Consider the following 15422-nt stretch of genomic DNA (forward strand, 5'->3'; position numbering starts at 1 on the left):
TCCTAAGAATTCGCAATACCCCTTAGCAAGTTGAGGCCGTCCTGCTGACCTGCTTATCGAAGGAAAGCGAGGAATCAAAGATAACGCCCAGATTCCGAGCTGACTGAGTGGGTGTGGGGCAGGTGCCGAGAGCAGAAGGCCACCAGTTCGCAGACTAAATCTCCTGCTTTCCTCCAAAAATGATCACCTCCGTTTACTCCCCGTAGAGTTTAAGGTAGTTTCTTACCATCCACTCCGCGACTGCCTTCATACAGGCTTTGAAATTAAGGGCAGTGATGTCAGCGGTATGTGAGATGGAGACCATGATCTGGGTGTCGTCAGCATAGGATACGTCTTCCAGACCAAAGGATCTGACAAGCCTGGCCAGCGGTGTTACATATATATTGAAGAGCGTGGGGCTCAGGGACGAGCCCTGAGGAACCCCACACTGCACAGGCTTGACGGGGGAGAGGTGGTTGCCCAACTTGACCCTTTGTTCGCACTGAGTCAGAAAAGATGTTAAGAGACTAAGCGCCGGTCCGTCCACTCCTATTTCCCGCAGACGCCCAGCCAGAATGGCAGGGGACAGAGTGTCGAATACGGAGGTCAGGTCGAGCAGGACCAGCAAAGTAGTCTGGCCACTGTCGACCTTCGCACGTATGTTATTGGCGACAACTGTCAGGGCGGACTCGGTACTGTGGGCTTTACGAAAGCCGTGTTGGGACGGGTCAAGAAGGCTGGCGTGATCTAAAAAGGCACTAAGATGGGTATTTAAGTGAGTTTCCAGTATTTTCGCAGGGGCAGGGAGCAGGGAGACGGGGCGAATTTTTTTTAGAATGCCAGGGTCTAAAGTAGGTTTCTTAAGGAGGGGCTTTACGATGGCCAATTTCCAGGGCTTCGGATAGACTCCCTCAAGGATTGCCTGATTGATCACCTCTAGAAAATGAGGAAGTAGGACATCCCTGCATTCCTTAAAAATTTTAAGAGGGCAGGGGTCAAGAGGAGATCCTGACTTCAGGTTGTCCAAGAGCAGATTAATTTGTTCTAAGGTAAGTAGAGGGAAATTGGAAAAATAACCACCCTGCGGTGTAATGGAGGTTGCAGCTGGTAGAAAAGTCTCCAGGTCAGAGGGGGGCCCTAGATCATAATTAAGGGTTTCTAGGCCTGAATAAATGTTGGAGATTTTCTCATGGAAGTAAGTAGAGATTTGATCACAAAGGTTCTGTGAGGTCTCAATAGGGTCAGGAGATTGAAGAGCACACAGAGAGTCCACAATCTTAAATAGCTCCCGAGGGGAGCTAAGGGAGGAGGTGATCCTAGTGAAATGGGATTTCTTTTCTGCCAGCACCACGGCTTTGTGCTCCTTGAGCAATCCCTTGTGGGTGTCTTTTTCAAGGGGGTCAAGGTGGAGTCTCCAGAGCCTCTCCTGCTTTCTGCAGCCCTGCCTAAGCACTCTAAGAGCGTCTGAGAACCAGGGTGCTGTGGGGCGTTTCCTTGCAGTGTAATGCTGCTTCAACGGGGCCAGAGTATCAACGGCTTTGGAAATAGCATTGTGGAGGACAAGGGCCGAGGTGTCAGTTCCCATGGTAAGAAGGGGCGTAGGACTAGGCAGCAAAGGGGCCAGAGTTTCATTATTTATCCCCCAGAAGTTTCTCCTTAATTCCCATCTGCTAGAGTCTCCTTGCGCAGCATTGGGAAGAGGGAAGGAGAAGGCAAAAGGGACAGCTAAATGATCTGACCAAGACAGAGGAAGGGGGGTCCCTATCTTTAATCTAGGGTCATTTGAAAAGACCCCATCCAATGTGTGTCCCGCGGAGTGAGTAGGCCCTATCACAGTTTGTGTTAATCCACAAGAGGTCATGGGTGGGTAGTATCTCTGGAGGTGTCATCCTCCAGATGGAAGTTAAAATCCCCTAGGATAGGTAAATTGGGCCTATCCATGTAGGGTTCCAGAACTTGCGATAGATCGTAGCTAAAGCTAGACCTAGGTCCTGGTGGCCTGTAGATCAGGATGCCCGCAAAGGAGATAGTAGGAATGGGGCTAAGGACAAAGTACATGGCCTGAAAAGGCACTACAGGGAGATGTTCGATATGGCATTTTATCGAAGTTCTGTGAAGTATTCCTAGTCCTCCCCCTCTCCGGACCTGCCTATCCATTCTGGCCAGGGAGTATCCCTCGGGAAATGTGGATCTTGTAAAATGTGGGATAGAAAAAAAGTCAACCAGATGAGCCTCACTTTAAGAATGACAGGCTTGATTCATTTTTTTCTGCAACTACCAGCTTAGGTCTGATTTACTCAATCAGTGAAATATGCTCTGTGAATCTAACTCTTAATAATGACTGGTGATGATGTGTCATTGACATCAGGAAGTTCATGGACATCCATCCTGAACACTGTAAGCCTGTCCTCATCAACCAGAAGCTGTTTTACTATATAATGACAATTTGCCATGTGTTTAACGCCTATCTGAAATATGGTGTGCTTTCTTTCTGCAGGGTTTAATAGGGGCAAAGGGAGACAGAGGTCCGTCCGGGGCTCCTGGCCCTAAAGTAAGTATGAAAGATTTCGTGTCATTGGTAAACTTGCATTATCTCTTCAGTTTCCTTTCACCAGCCAAAGCGGATCCAAATACTCATAATTACTGCTCTAGGTTTCAATGACTCCTGGGATGGAGTCTTGTGTGACAATTGTATGACTTCATTCAAATTGCATTATTTGTGGTTTGCATAAGATGCCTAAGGTTTACTGTAGTAAGATGTTTAAAATGTGGGTTCAACCACCTTATTAACACTCTTAACTTACAAGAATATGGGAATGATGTTTGAGCAGGAAAAGTTGGTTTATTAGGTTCACCCAGTTAGCTTAATTGGGGAAGCTGGTATAATGCATTTGGCTTCTGTTTGCACAATCAAGAAGTTAATTATTAGACTATATCCTGCCCTTTTTGATCTTCGGTAGTAGTGACACAAGGCACATCTTCCCTTCATTTGGGGCAGTGGCCTAATGTGAAACAAGTGTGGCCTCCACATCATTTCGCGGAAGTCACCAACATGCCACATATGCTGTCTGCCTCACTGATATACCAATGTATTCGACTGAGCAGAGGGCTACTAAGGTATTGGTTCCCGCTCATGGGCTACAGGGTCTTAGGTTCTGTCAATGGTTCACAGTTATGCATTGCACCATTTAGGATGTTTGTTTTAATCAATAAGGGGCTCATTACACATTCACTGGTAATCTTGTTTGTGCCCGAATCAAGGTTACAGCTAGGGCGGTAATACCCCACTTTTGCGTTGCATAGATTTCCCCAGGTATAAGCTGGCACAATTTGTGTGGGACAAATGCAGTCGAGGTTTCACAGTTCAGAATGGAAGAACACGTCTAGTATTTATACATTTATGTATCACCCGCTCTGAGGTGTGGAACTTGGGAAGAATGATAACAGCACATAGAGTAAATAGCTCACCCAGCACTAGCTGTATGCAATTGATGGATATTAACTCCAAAAATATTGTGGTCAACTAAAGTGAAACCAGTATCTTTGATTTTCTATTAATGTTAACATGGCACAGTCTGGCTGGGTTATTTGACCTCTGGGCGATTTCCTGACGGACTGCTTCCTTGACATCTGTTAAGGCTGGATCATGTGAACCTTTTGCCTTGTTCGGAAATCTCAGTCGCAGATTGCCATTATGCCATACTGCCTCTCACCGCTAGAGTCGAGGGTCCTGGAGATATAATCTGACACAATCCTCAGCCCCCTCTAAAGCAATGACATGCTGAAGGTATTGCTAAGGAATGCCTTCCTTACTTTCCTACTTTTTTTTAATGGTGCACATTCTACCTCATTAACTCGCACCAGCTGTGAAACAAGCTCACAGACACTTTCCATCTCCTGCGAAGGGCCCTCGGCTCCATCCTCTCTCCCCTCATCTTTACCCTCTACTTGAAACCCTTCATACATTCTTGCAGACAACAGCATAAAGATGCAACAATAAACAGATGATACCCAACGCTACATAAAAACATGTTCAATCAACAACATAGAGAGACTCAAATCCTGCCTCAAACACACCCAGCCATGCATGTCAGCTAACTTCTTGAAGCTAAACCCTACAGAGACTGAATGTCTCCTGCTTGTCAGCAGTACCAAACAGACAATGTAACATATCTGGGATTCACCCTTGACACGGGGCTCTTGTACAAGCAACACATCACCAGTAAGGTCAAGACGGCTTGATTCCAATTCTTCGTCTTGAAAAAAGTGAAGCAGCTTCTCCCAGAAGATGATTTTATAAAGTTTAGTCCTCTCTCGTCTGGATGGAGGCAATGCCCTGCTCAACACTCTTTCCTCTACCACATCAGATTCACTGAAAGGGATGCTGTACGCAGTGGCACTGCACATCAAAAGCTTAAAGGAAGTCAAGAATTTCATCCTCGTGTTAAATGACCTACACTGGCTCTGCCTTCCAACATGGATTATCTTCAAGACCAGCTGCATCACTTATAAAACCCTCAACAACAAGACAATAGTTCACATTTAGTTGGGAGACAACACCAGACCTGGAGCCTGGATACTGCTAGACTTGGAGAAAAAAACTTTGCAAGAAGTGAAAAAGAAGGCAGGCCTTCTCCTTGTATGTTACAGGTGTCTGGAACGACATTCCTCTTTACAACAGATGAGTTCCAACTCTCCTACAAATCATAAAAAGAGTCACAGGACTACTCTTCAAGGAACACTACTCCTGACTCAGCAATCCACCCTTAAACATACCCCCATCATTGTAGCTTTTTAAGGATGTGTCACTTGTTCACCACTCTTTTGCACACAAGCTCAGTTTATACTCTAAACATACCACTACATACATAGAGAGGCAGTTTAATACTCTATGATGGTAACTCAGGTGTCAAGGGCTAGCGTCATATACAAGTGAATGGGGCTGACCTGCATTCTTCATACTTTGTGCACATGAAAGTGGCTATCAATGGACATAGTGTATTTACTTAGTGCTTGTAGGTTTTACATGTACACAGCATAACGTCACAGTAAGTATAGGTATATAATATATGTACATAGTTGCTTTACCTATATTTTGATGCCACAGATGTCACCTTCGATGCAAAATAGATTTATTGTACACAAAGAGAAATTCTAATTGAGGGATTCTGGGTTTCCTCACAGTAATCCACATATTCAAATTTGTCGTCTACTTGGAGAACTGTTCTGCATGAGTAAGTCTGGGCCAGGGATTGAGCAAAAGGAATGATAGGGGGCTGGCTCAGAGATCAGAGGGAAGAGTAGCTGACAATGCAAACACACAGGAACACCCACAGAGTTAGTTACATTTACACATCTACAATAATATAGTTAACATAGTAAAATAATTACTGTTACAGTGTTAGCAGAGTTGCATAATTTTAAAAGTATTTAGTTACATATTGACATTTACAATGGTTACATACATACATCATAATAAAAAAAATATTACAAATAGATAGTGACTGATCTCAATTTTTCCAGCAACATTGTGAAGTAGTTTTAATAGTGTCAAAGAGTCCTCAAGAGTCTTTTCAGCATCCAGGGATAGGGCCATCTTCTCATCATGGCCATCCTGTGCCACAGCAGATGTAGCAGCATCCTAAAATTATCCCCTGAATACCTACCTGGTGCATGTACCTGTACAGTTAAATAGAAGCCGAACTTAATGATCTAATCCATTTGTAGAGGACTTTTGGAAGGGTGTTGAGATCAGTATTAAGAGGTAATACATGCCTTAGTGTCACAGGCTTTTTTTTTTTAAAAAAACGTTATTCATGAGGTTGATTCAAAAATAGAATCCTAATTACGTGCATTTCAACCCACCAACGATGGCATACACATATACCACAATTCAGTTCACAGCACATAAATGTTAGCGATGTCTGGGCGTAGCAGCATAGAACAAAAGAGGTAAGTCTTTGGCAGGTGAGTTATATCGACAGGGGTGTAGCAGGTGGATGGAAGCATGTAATAGGCAGCACGATGTGAGCCGTGGGGGATCTATAATAATTATAATTCCTATTTGTAAAGCGTGAACATATCATTCATTAAGGGTTTCAAGGCGATGAGGGCTGTCGGGGAGATTAAGTGAACTATTGCCCAGAGTCACATGATGCTGAGCTGCCACTGGCACCGGGGATCAAACTGCGAGCCTCGCGCTCTGGAGTTAGCCACTCTGGCTGCCGCACCACACCTCTAGCACATTACTGAGCAAAAAGGACACCTATTGTGGGATGGTGAGGATGTAGCACTGTTAACAATTCAGTTGACTCCCATAGGGCACTCTGTTACCATGCCAGTGCCTCTGTAGGCATTCTCAGTCTCCCATAAAAGGTAAATAAGCAACAACTTTCCCCCAGACATCCACAGGGTGGGACTCGCTGGGCATGAGCTCCCAGGATCGCTTCAATTGCTCATGGGAATATGCCATATCAGTTAACTAATCCAGTAGTTTATGGACCCAGTACCGATCCCAATGCACTGCCACTCTGTGCGTGGTGAGGAGAAGCAACATTGCTGTGAATCGGCTGGAGTTGGACCCAGCCCAGCAGCGCAATTAAGGGAGACCTAGGAACCTGAAAGTCCGCAATGCATTGAATTGTGTCAAATATATCTGACCAGTGGGCAAGGATCCGTGGGCACTCTTTGGCAAAATGCAGAAATCCGGCATCCGGCACAACACTAGCAGGCATCTAGAGCCAGACCTCGTCTGGGAAGCCCCGTCAGAGTACAATAAAATCTGTGCAAGAATTTTATGTGATTTAAGCACAATCTATAATTGGGTGAGAGGTCATCGGTTTGGGAGCAGCAGTATTTCACTTCTTTTCCATTGGGTGGGGACAAGATCTCTTTGCTATTTCAGCTGAGCTTGTGGGGTACATATAGGGGGCCTCAGTTTGCATAGTGGTGTATACATAGGTAGTGAGCCTCTTGGGGGGCAGAGAGCTGAGTAACATGTCCAGTGCGGAAAGCAGGACAGGAGTCCTCAGAAAGGAGCCATGTAGCGCCTAACAGGATTGCCATTAGACAAAGTTACCGTCAGTGTATAGATCGGCAAATGTGGTCAACTGGAGGCATTTTAGTTGAAGGCAGACTGCATGCCCTGCCGTCGGTTGCATTGCTAGGTTCTGTAGGGTGGTGTTAGACCTGGCTTGTCCAGAAGGTTTATCCCTAGACATTTGGCTTTTTGGCCTTCTGTTTCTGACCTGTTTTTGTTGGTTTTATGACTCTGGGCACTTTACCACTGCTGATCAGTGCTTAAGTCCATCAAATACTTGCTGAAACACTTAAGGTCAGCCTGCCTGTAAATCAGACAAACTGAAGGTTTGCCAGAGAGAGTGCTACAAACTTTAATCAGGTCCTAATCACGTAGTAATTTATGTTTGGCAAGTGGTGGCACAGATATAGACCCAAAGAATAAGATATAGGTTGCTCCTAGAGAGGGCTGGTCATTTAAAGAACACTTGGAAATCCTTAGTCATCCCAGTGGACAGGGATGCACATGGACAAAGAATGGTAGAGCAATGTTGGTAATACAGAACATTCGAGAGGCTACTCACGTGAAGGCAAAGCCTGTCTGTGAAGTTAGATCCACTGGGAAAGTGTGAATGTATGTCAGTGGTAATAAAGAAGCTATAGGGTGTAGGTATGGGTAGCAGAACCCAGAAAGGAGGCAATAGCTCTACTACAGGCATTGCAAGCACTAGGATAGTTTGACCTGTGTTCCTAGCCTTGAACGGAGTGTACAGATAACATAGCGATAAAGGATTTCTGAATACAAGACAAAGGCAAGCATAAACCTTTAAAGTTACATTACTAAAGTGATGCCAGTTTAAAATGTGTAAAAGGGAGAACGAAAGAGAGTCCAAGAAGGACTCACAACACCCTCCCCATGACCATTAAAAGACAAAGTTTCTATATAAAACCATACTAAAAAACAAACCATATAAAAATTGGTACGTTCAAAATGTAAGCAAGCAGAAGCTGTCTAAAATATGCTAATTCAAATATACTATAAAAGAATACAAATGACAAAACAATTTATAAAAACAAGAAACAAATAAAAAATCAAAAGAGGCTCCCAAGATGTTTTTCATGTTTTCAATGTCAGAGGAATCCAGAGTGACAAATGCTTCCCCTTCTGAAATCTGCCATGTGTCCATGGGCCTGGTATCCAAATGCTCGAAGTACCTTTCCATGTCCCTGTGGATATGCATATCTCTGTTCTTTCCAGCAACCATATGGGCATGGTGGCTGGTTCCAGTAGGCAATGCCAGATGTCCCACTTCAGCAGCTGAGGATGGACTGCTAGGAATTTATTTATTTTCACATTTGTTTCAAAGAAGAAGTCGGCAGATATGTAAACCCTGTGGTCTTTGCAAAAGAAGGGACCTCCCTTTCCCCTAGGAGCAGTCAGGATTTGTCTGCACTGTTGGTGTTGAAGAAGGCACACCTGTATATGCCATTGAGGTTGAGAACTTGGTGCGTGTGCCAAGCAGGCTCAGTGCACCTCTCTGAAATTGTAGAGGGTAGACCTTAGGAAAGACCTTAGGAGAGCATGTCTTCATTCGCAGTGCATATAGGGATACCCCAAAGTCTGATTTTATCTTGAAAACGTCTGTCCTCCAACTCCACTCTTTCCTTACATAGGCACCACAGCTCCTGCCCCCGGTCTGGTATATTGGCAGTCTATTGTAGGTGAAATTCCGCAAGGGAGAGTCTCTCTCAGCTGCATTTAGCCTCTGAGAGAAGTAATGTCTGTACTCATGGACTTGACTTTGGCATTGCAATCTATTATACTTTTGTGCATTGCTTTGATGGACAGTTTCCACAACACACTTAGAAAGTAACCACTTCTTTGGTACTGGTAAAATATGAAGTCTGTGGAAAATTATTTTCACTTGATAGAAACATCATTGCTGTGAGCAAAGTGTGAAATGAAGTTCTATAGAAAGAAAAAGAGCCCACTCATATTCAAATAAGATAGAAGTGACCAGAGACATGGGTGATCAGACCTTCCACAAAAAACCTCCTTGGAGTCTACTGCCTTGAACCTATGATGAGTACATTTATTATCATGTGAGAAAAGTCTTTCCTTGCGGATAATTATTGGGATACGTGTAATTTGCTGATTTTCCTACCTGTAACATGTTTAGGCACTAGTGTTGTACACCATTCCCAAAGTGGCAATATTTCCCCATGATTGCTAGCTGGTCCTGAGAGCGGGTGTGCCATTTTTCATGAGGGAGTTTAAAATCCTTTTCCTCACATCTTTCATATTGGTTGCATGTTGATGATCTTTTTCAAGCAACACCTTTAAGAGGGCTTGAATGTCTGATTTTGTGTGAAAATCCACACGTGGAAACCATTGTAAACCACAGGTTTTGTAGTATTCACGAGAATTGCAAGGAAAGCCACTAAAGGAAAATGTTGCTACTCCGCACACTTCTACTTTGAACAAGAACATCATAAACTCCAGATTATATCTAGTGAACAGAACTTTTCTTGTACAGATTTGAAGGGGAAAAATCTGCTTTTTATCAGTTTTTAGCTGCACCTGAGCCAGATCCAGCCTGTCCTCTTAAGTCCTACTTGGTTGTCCTTAACCACCGTGCATCCCAATGGGAATGATCTCTTCAGATTCACAGTACAGATTCAGCAAAATCACAAATTATAATTATAAAATAATGTCAAATTATATGTTTGCAACCAAAAAGCCACAAATTATAAGTAAAGCAAAACTCACTTCAAAGTATTAGTCTTAAGAAATTTTTACAAATAGTTTTTCAATGTTTTGCACACGTACATTCAAAGAGGCAGGTTTCTTGTTGGTATTACTCACTGTTACTAATTCATTGCACCGGAAAATGTCACTTCAAAGTTCTAAATATATATGCATATGTATTAAGAGTTCTATATTTGAAACACATCCACAACACTGTGAGTTTGATCCTATGCATAAGTAATGCAGCACACCTATTTAGTAAACCCAAAATGCCTTAGATGAGGTATTATAGGCAGGGAAACATCATTCTAAAGACTGGACAGAAAATGTTTAGCTGTATTATTGGCTTGTATTCCTTCTTTGATCTTTACCTTTGATCTTTGAAGAGTTTACCTAACCAAATAAAATATGTGTTTTCCATTGGTCTGAATTCCATCTCACACAGACCTCTGAAGTCATAGAGCAATACAGAAAAGCCTCAGATGGTAAGCAGTCTAAATACTGTTTTAGCCCCTTCCTTTAAAGAAATGATTTGTTTTTCTGTTATTCATAAGTGCACACTTATGCTCTGCTGTACTCATCCATCTTAACGTCCTTACATGGTCCTTCTTCCATACAAACCGATGACACTCTGAATGTGTTAATTTATCTTTCAAATGGGTTTTCTTGCTTTTGTAATGTAGGATGAGAGCTAGCAAAGAAGGTCTGCTTGCACGTATTTGAAAATTTTAGTTCAATATATCAACTCTTGTTTTTTTTATGCAGGGTCAACCCGGTCCTCCTGGCCTTCCTGGTCCCAGAGTGAGTATAATTGATTTAAACAGATGACAACATTATAAGAAAGGATACTAAAGTTTGCATCTCTAATTTCAAGTCTTTTTTTCTAGGGACCTGGGCTGCCTGGACTGGCGGTGAGTATTTTTTGGCGGAAACATTTGTCCTGAAAACCTTAATGTACCACTCTTAAATAGGCAGGGTTAAAGTCAACTTTATAACTAATACAACAAGCATTGAACGAGAAATATGAGTGAAGAATGCAATGCCAATATTTAAAAGCGAGGAGTGACTGAAGAGATAATTATTAGAGATTGCTTTTGTTTTGAAAAGCAGTGAATGTTGAGGAATGCTGTAGTTCATTGGGTATGTTTGCCATATTCATCAGTGAATAAAGTAAGCGTTGTGTATTCAGATTACAATTAAGAAAGCTGAGATTGCCACGTAAAATATCTGCACATATCAAATTGTGATAGTAATACAAATTCAAATGTGTTTAGGTATTTAGAACTGTTAACATTATTAACTTCAAATTTGAAATTGTGGTAATCGTACTACACATTTAAAAGCTGTAAAAGTTTTTTTGAATTTTCAAAATTGGATAATTAATAGATAAATGATATGATTTTAAGTTATGTTATGATAGCATTAAAATGTATTGAAAAATTATGATTGTACAGTAACTAAATAGTTATTACGTACATTTTGGTATTCTAAACATTCTGGTGTTTATTACAAACTTGATGTTTGCAGTCTTAAAAAAACGTGACTTTTTATTTTCGAGTTCAACAATAGTTGTGAGTGGTTTATACATTGTTCTAGATATTAGGGCGAAATCCATGATATATTAGATTTATTGTTTTAAAACTATACAATCCATTTGGTCATTTCGAAAAGTTATTATGCTAATTAAATCTATACAAGTTGTTTGGACATTTATAAAATGCATCAGTATTACTTAACCACTTGGATGCTAAGGCTATTTTGGGTCTTTAATGCAATTTCCATTGAAATCAATGGAAACTCCATGACGAGTTACCCTTGTCATTAGCATCCAAGTAATCTGTAACAGGTATCAAGGAATTAAACATTGTGTCTATAATTAAAAACCCCTTTATAACTTGTATGCCTTCCTCACAATTGGCTTGAAATGTTTGGCTTTTGCAACAATTTCATTCACAGAAGGTATTCTTGCAGAGAAAAAGGCTGTATACATTTTCATCAGGGTTCTCAGTTATAGAGAGGGAGGTTTTGTAGGAAAGGAACAGATTTGTAAGACCAACTATATGGTGTGCTTGCTTTAATAAGATGCCAATAATGTTTCTCTAGTTTGGTGCACAAGGGTGTGCACAGGCAAACATGTGATAATATGAGTGTATACATTTCTCTTCGGGTTTGGATCAGGCAGGGTATTGTTAGACCATAATGGAGAATGGGTTCTTGTTTTATAGGACTGATATTATGTTAAGGGTATGGATATTTGAGCATGGGTGCACGTGCATGAACTAGGAGAATAGCCATATTTCATTAGGGAATATGAGAACACATTTGGACTGTGGGTGGGCGTGCCAAGGGAAGTGCCATGTGTGCTTAGGGAACAGCTTTTGTTTGGAAAATGCAACTTAGTACAACGTATGACAAAAATAGGTGTGCATACTCTGGGAATGCGCATGTGCAAATTGGATGGGTATCTTCGGTATGGAGGATGTCCATGTTATGGTTCCTTGTGCTTCTGGGCTGGCCAAATATTCAGAAAACGATCATGAGTGTTGTTTGTGTGAGAGATGAGAGAATGAGGCATGGGCACATAGGAGAGGGCATAGGATCGGGCATCTGCTGCTGCAGAACGAACATGAAAAATGAGGGTCACATGTTGGTTCAGCATTCCTGACCCCTATTTAGCACACAGCTTAAAAATAAATTTTCTGTTTTCCAATAGGGTCCTCCAGGTCCAGTAGGAGTTCCTGGCGAAATTGGAGTGACCGGTCCCAAGGTAAGTGGCTTCTTCACTCACAGGTGATTTAGAGACAATGGGCCCGATTCACAGAATGAACTTAAGACTAAATCCTAAACTTACTGCTATTTGGTATTCACAGAATGCACTTACTACTTTCGGGTTTCACAGAGTGAACTTACTACTTTCGGTATTCACAGAATTAACTTACTACTTTCGGTATTCACAGAATAGATTTAAGACTACGAACTTTTGGTCCGCACTCGGGCCGGAAATTCGGGCCCGGAGGCAGAGTTTCCGGCCCGGATGCGGAGCTCTCGGCTTGGGTGCGGAGCTTGCTGCCCGGAGGCGGAGCTTGCGGCTTAGAGGCGGAGCTTCCAGCTCAGAGGTGGGGATTTAACCATGACTGAAATCTCCACCTCTGGGCCGCAAGCTCCGCCTCCATGCCGGAAGCTCTGCCCCCAAGCCGGAAGCTCCGCCTCCGGGCTGGAAACTCCGCCTCCGGGCCGAAATTTCCGGCCTGAGTGCAGACGTAAAGTTAGTAGTCTTAAATCTATTCTGTGAAAACCGAAAGTAGTAAGTTCATTCTGTGAATCCCGAAAGTAGTAAGTTCACTCTGTGAATCCCGAAAGTAGTAAGTGCATTCTGTGACTACCAAATAGTAGTAAGTTTAGGATTTAGTCTTAAATTCATTCTGTGAATCGGACCCAATATGAAGAAATCCCTGTTGTCCCCTCCATAACCGCTTCAGATGAAGAACAAGCGCCCCATCTGATGATGTGAATAGGTTTGACTTGGATGTATTTTTAACATTGGAATGATCAGTTTGTGCATTTAAGTTCAAATGCAGCAGCAATGAACCAAACACCAGTCACCAAACAGCCGCCACACTAGGGATAGCAGAAATATAATCTAACACCTGCGAACCCTGGTCACATGGGGCTCTTTAATCAAACCCTCATATCCCCAACACTTTCCTAATAGGTGTTGAGGGTCCAAGGGAATCAAGGAATGGAAACCAAGAGGAATGTTTACTTTGTATTCCTTCCACTCCCATCATGACCCGGGGGGGAGGGCTAACAAAGGCAGGTCCTGGGTTCCAAAAGGCAAGAGAGTAGTAGCCACATGGCGTCTATAACTGAGGGGCTCAAACAGGTGTGAGGAGGAGTAACTTTAAAAGTAGTGGTTAATGGGACATTGTTTCTTAACCTGTTAATCACTATAGTGTCTGCCATTGAAACTAAACCAATGAGATACCACAGTCAGTTTAGTGCCTGCTTAACTACTCTATAGATGTGTAACTTGTTGGTCAGGTCTTCATATCCTGTTGGTGCTGACTTAGACTTTCATCTTTCTTAGGATGATAAAATGAGCACCTGTTGGATGCTAACAACACTTGTAATTTAAGTGTCATGCAATGAACTGGTTTGTGCTCTGCTCTGTAAATGGGCAGTATTATCTTATTCTTGTGAACCACAATCATTTTCAATGCAAAATCGTGTTTTTTTAAACAAAATCTGGTTGCTTTTCACATTTTTTGAGTCAAAGGTATTCATTAATTATGATATTCTCTTTTTCTTTCAGGGTATTAGGGGGCCCCTTGGTGCTGCAGGACCACCCGGTCTCCCCGGAAAGCCAGTGAGTGGTTTTATTCTAGCCTCTGAGACGTTTTAACAGTTAAAAGATGGTGCCCTAAGCCACAGTGTCTTAAAGTTTCTCTTTTATCTCTCGTCCACAACTCGTGACATCTGATGGCTTGTACTGTGCTTGAAGAGGGAGACTCTTTCAGCTATTCGTATTCTCCAGTGGTGTAATGAACCATGAGAACCGTGGGGATTTCTTCCGGGTAGGCAAGAGAAGAGCTAGCTGTCAGATTTCCCAAGAGTCTGCTGCTTCTGTTAGACTGCTTAGGTAGTGCCAGTGTTGTTCACATATTAATTGAAAGTCTAATATGTGATTGACTCTGCTCCTCGCTACGGGCCTATCAGAAGAGCTCATCTATTTGGAAATCTTCCATATCCCCTACAACAATCCGCTGTGCAGTTGAAAGAGTGCATCCTCTTTTCTCATTCTTTTCTAGAGAATGAAAAAGCCATTTCTATCTTCTTAACCATCTTTCAGAGTAGAAAGGGGTATCGGACCGCCACGGTGGTGGCCCGACCCTGCACCTCCAAACCCATGTGCCCACCTCTTGCCAGATTATGAGTAACCTCGTGTATGGCAGGCTTTTTTTTATGGTCCCATGGCGGTGCCCCTGAAAATTGGCACCACAATGGGAACACCCAAAAGTTCCTGGACATAATGGGCTGTAAAGCCCATGCCATGCAGGAACTGGGGTGCATGCACATAGGGGGGCACATGTTAAGCCCCCTGCATGCATCCCTATGCATGTGGGCAACAGGGAGTCCTGTTGGACCTCCTTTGTTTCAGAACCGCCAGCCTTTTAATGGAGGAAAGACCTCCATGACACCCCTGGCGGTCCTCAAACTCGTAAAATGCATGGCTGTGCCTCAGCAGCACCACCCACATATTACTGAGGCCCTGACCAGCGTACCACCGCCTGGGAACGGCGGTTCCCTGGCGTCTGTGGTGGTGCAATAGCAGTCCGATTGCCCAACTAACATCAATCAAAATTGAATAACAATAGGTCTAAACGGACCACCAGACTTGTAATTAGACCCTAATTGTTAATATAAATTAATGTTCTCTGTCATGAAAGTTAACATATAAAAAGATCTCTTTCTCATGCCCCTTAATCAGGTTGTATGACATTACAACGCATGCTTTTAGCACGCATGCCTTTACAACGCAGTTTTTACAACGCATGCTGTTACAACGCATAGTGCTTAGGGGTGCTGGATAGTGAATAGTTTAATTTACTATTCCAACTCCAGTCCCCGTGGATAGTAGCGAAGGTGTTGGATAGTAAATTAAATCTATTCCCTATCC

General features: G+C 42.7%; 1 protein-coding gene across 1 annotated transcript in view; it reads left to right on the plus strand.

The window, feature by feature from the left end:
• The window catches only part of COL9A2 (collagen type IX alpha 2 chain), a 134746-nt gene that overhangs the window by 45292 nt on the left and 74032 nt on the right, over positions 1–15422 (plus strand). Inside the window, exons 5-9 of the mRNA XM_078681105.1 lie at positions 2477–2530; positions 10511–10546; positions 10633–10656; positions 12459–12512; positions 14058–14111. Of these exons, the coding sequence (XP_078537231.1) occupies positions 2477–2530; positions 10511–10546; positions 10633–10656; positions 12459–12512; positions 14058–14111 (222 nt within the window). The remainder of the gene's footprint in view (positions 1–2476; positions 2531–10510; positions 10547–10632; positions 10657–12458; positions 12513–14057; positions 14112–15422) is intronic.

Source organism: Lissotriton helveticus, chromosome 3_1, assembly GCF_964261635.1.
Source record: "Lissotriton helveticus chromosome 3_1, aLisHel1.1, whole genome shotgun sequence".
NCBI lineage: Eukaryota > Metazoa > Chordata > Amphibia > Caudata > Salamandridae > Lissotriton > Lissotriton helveticus.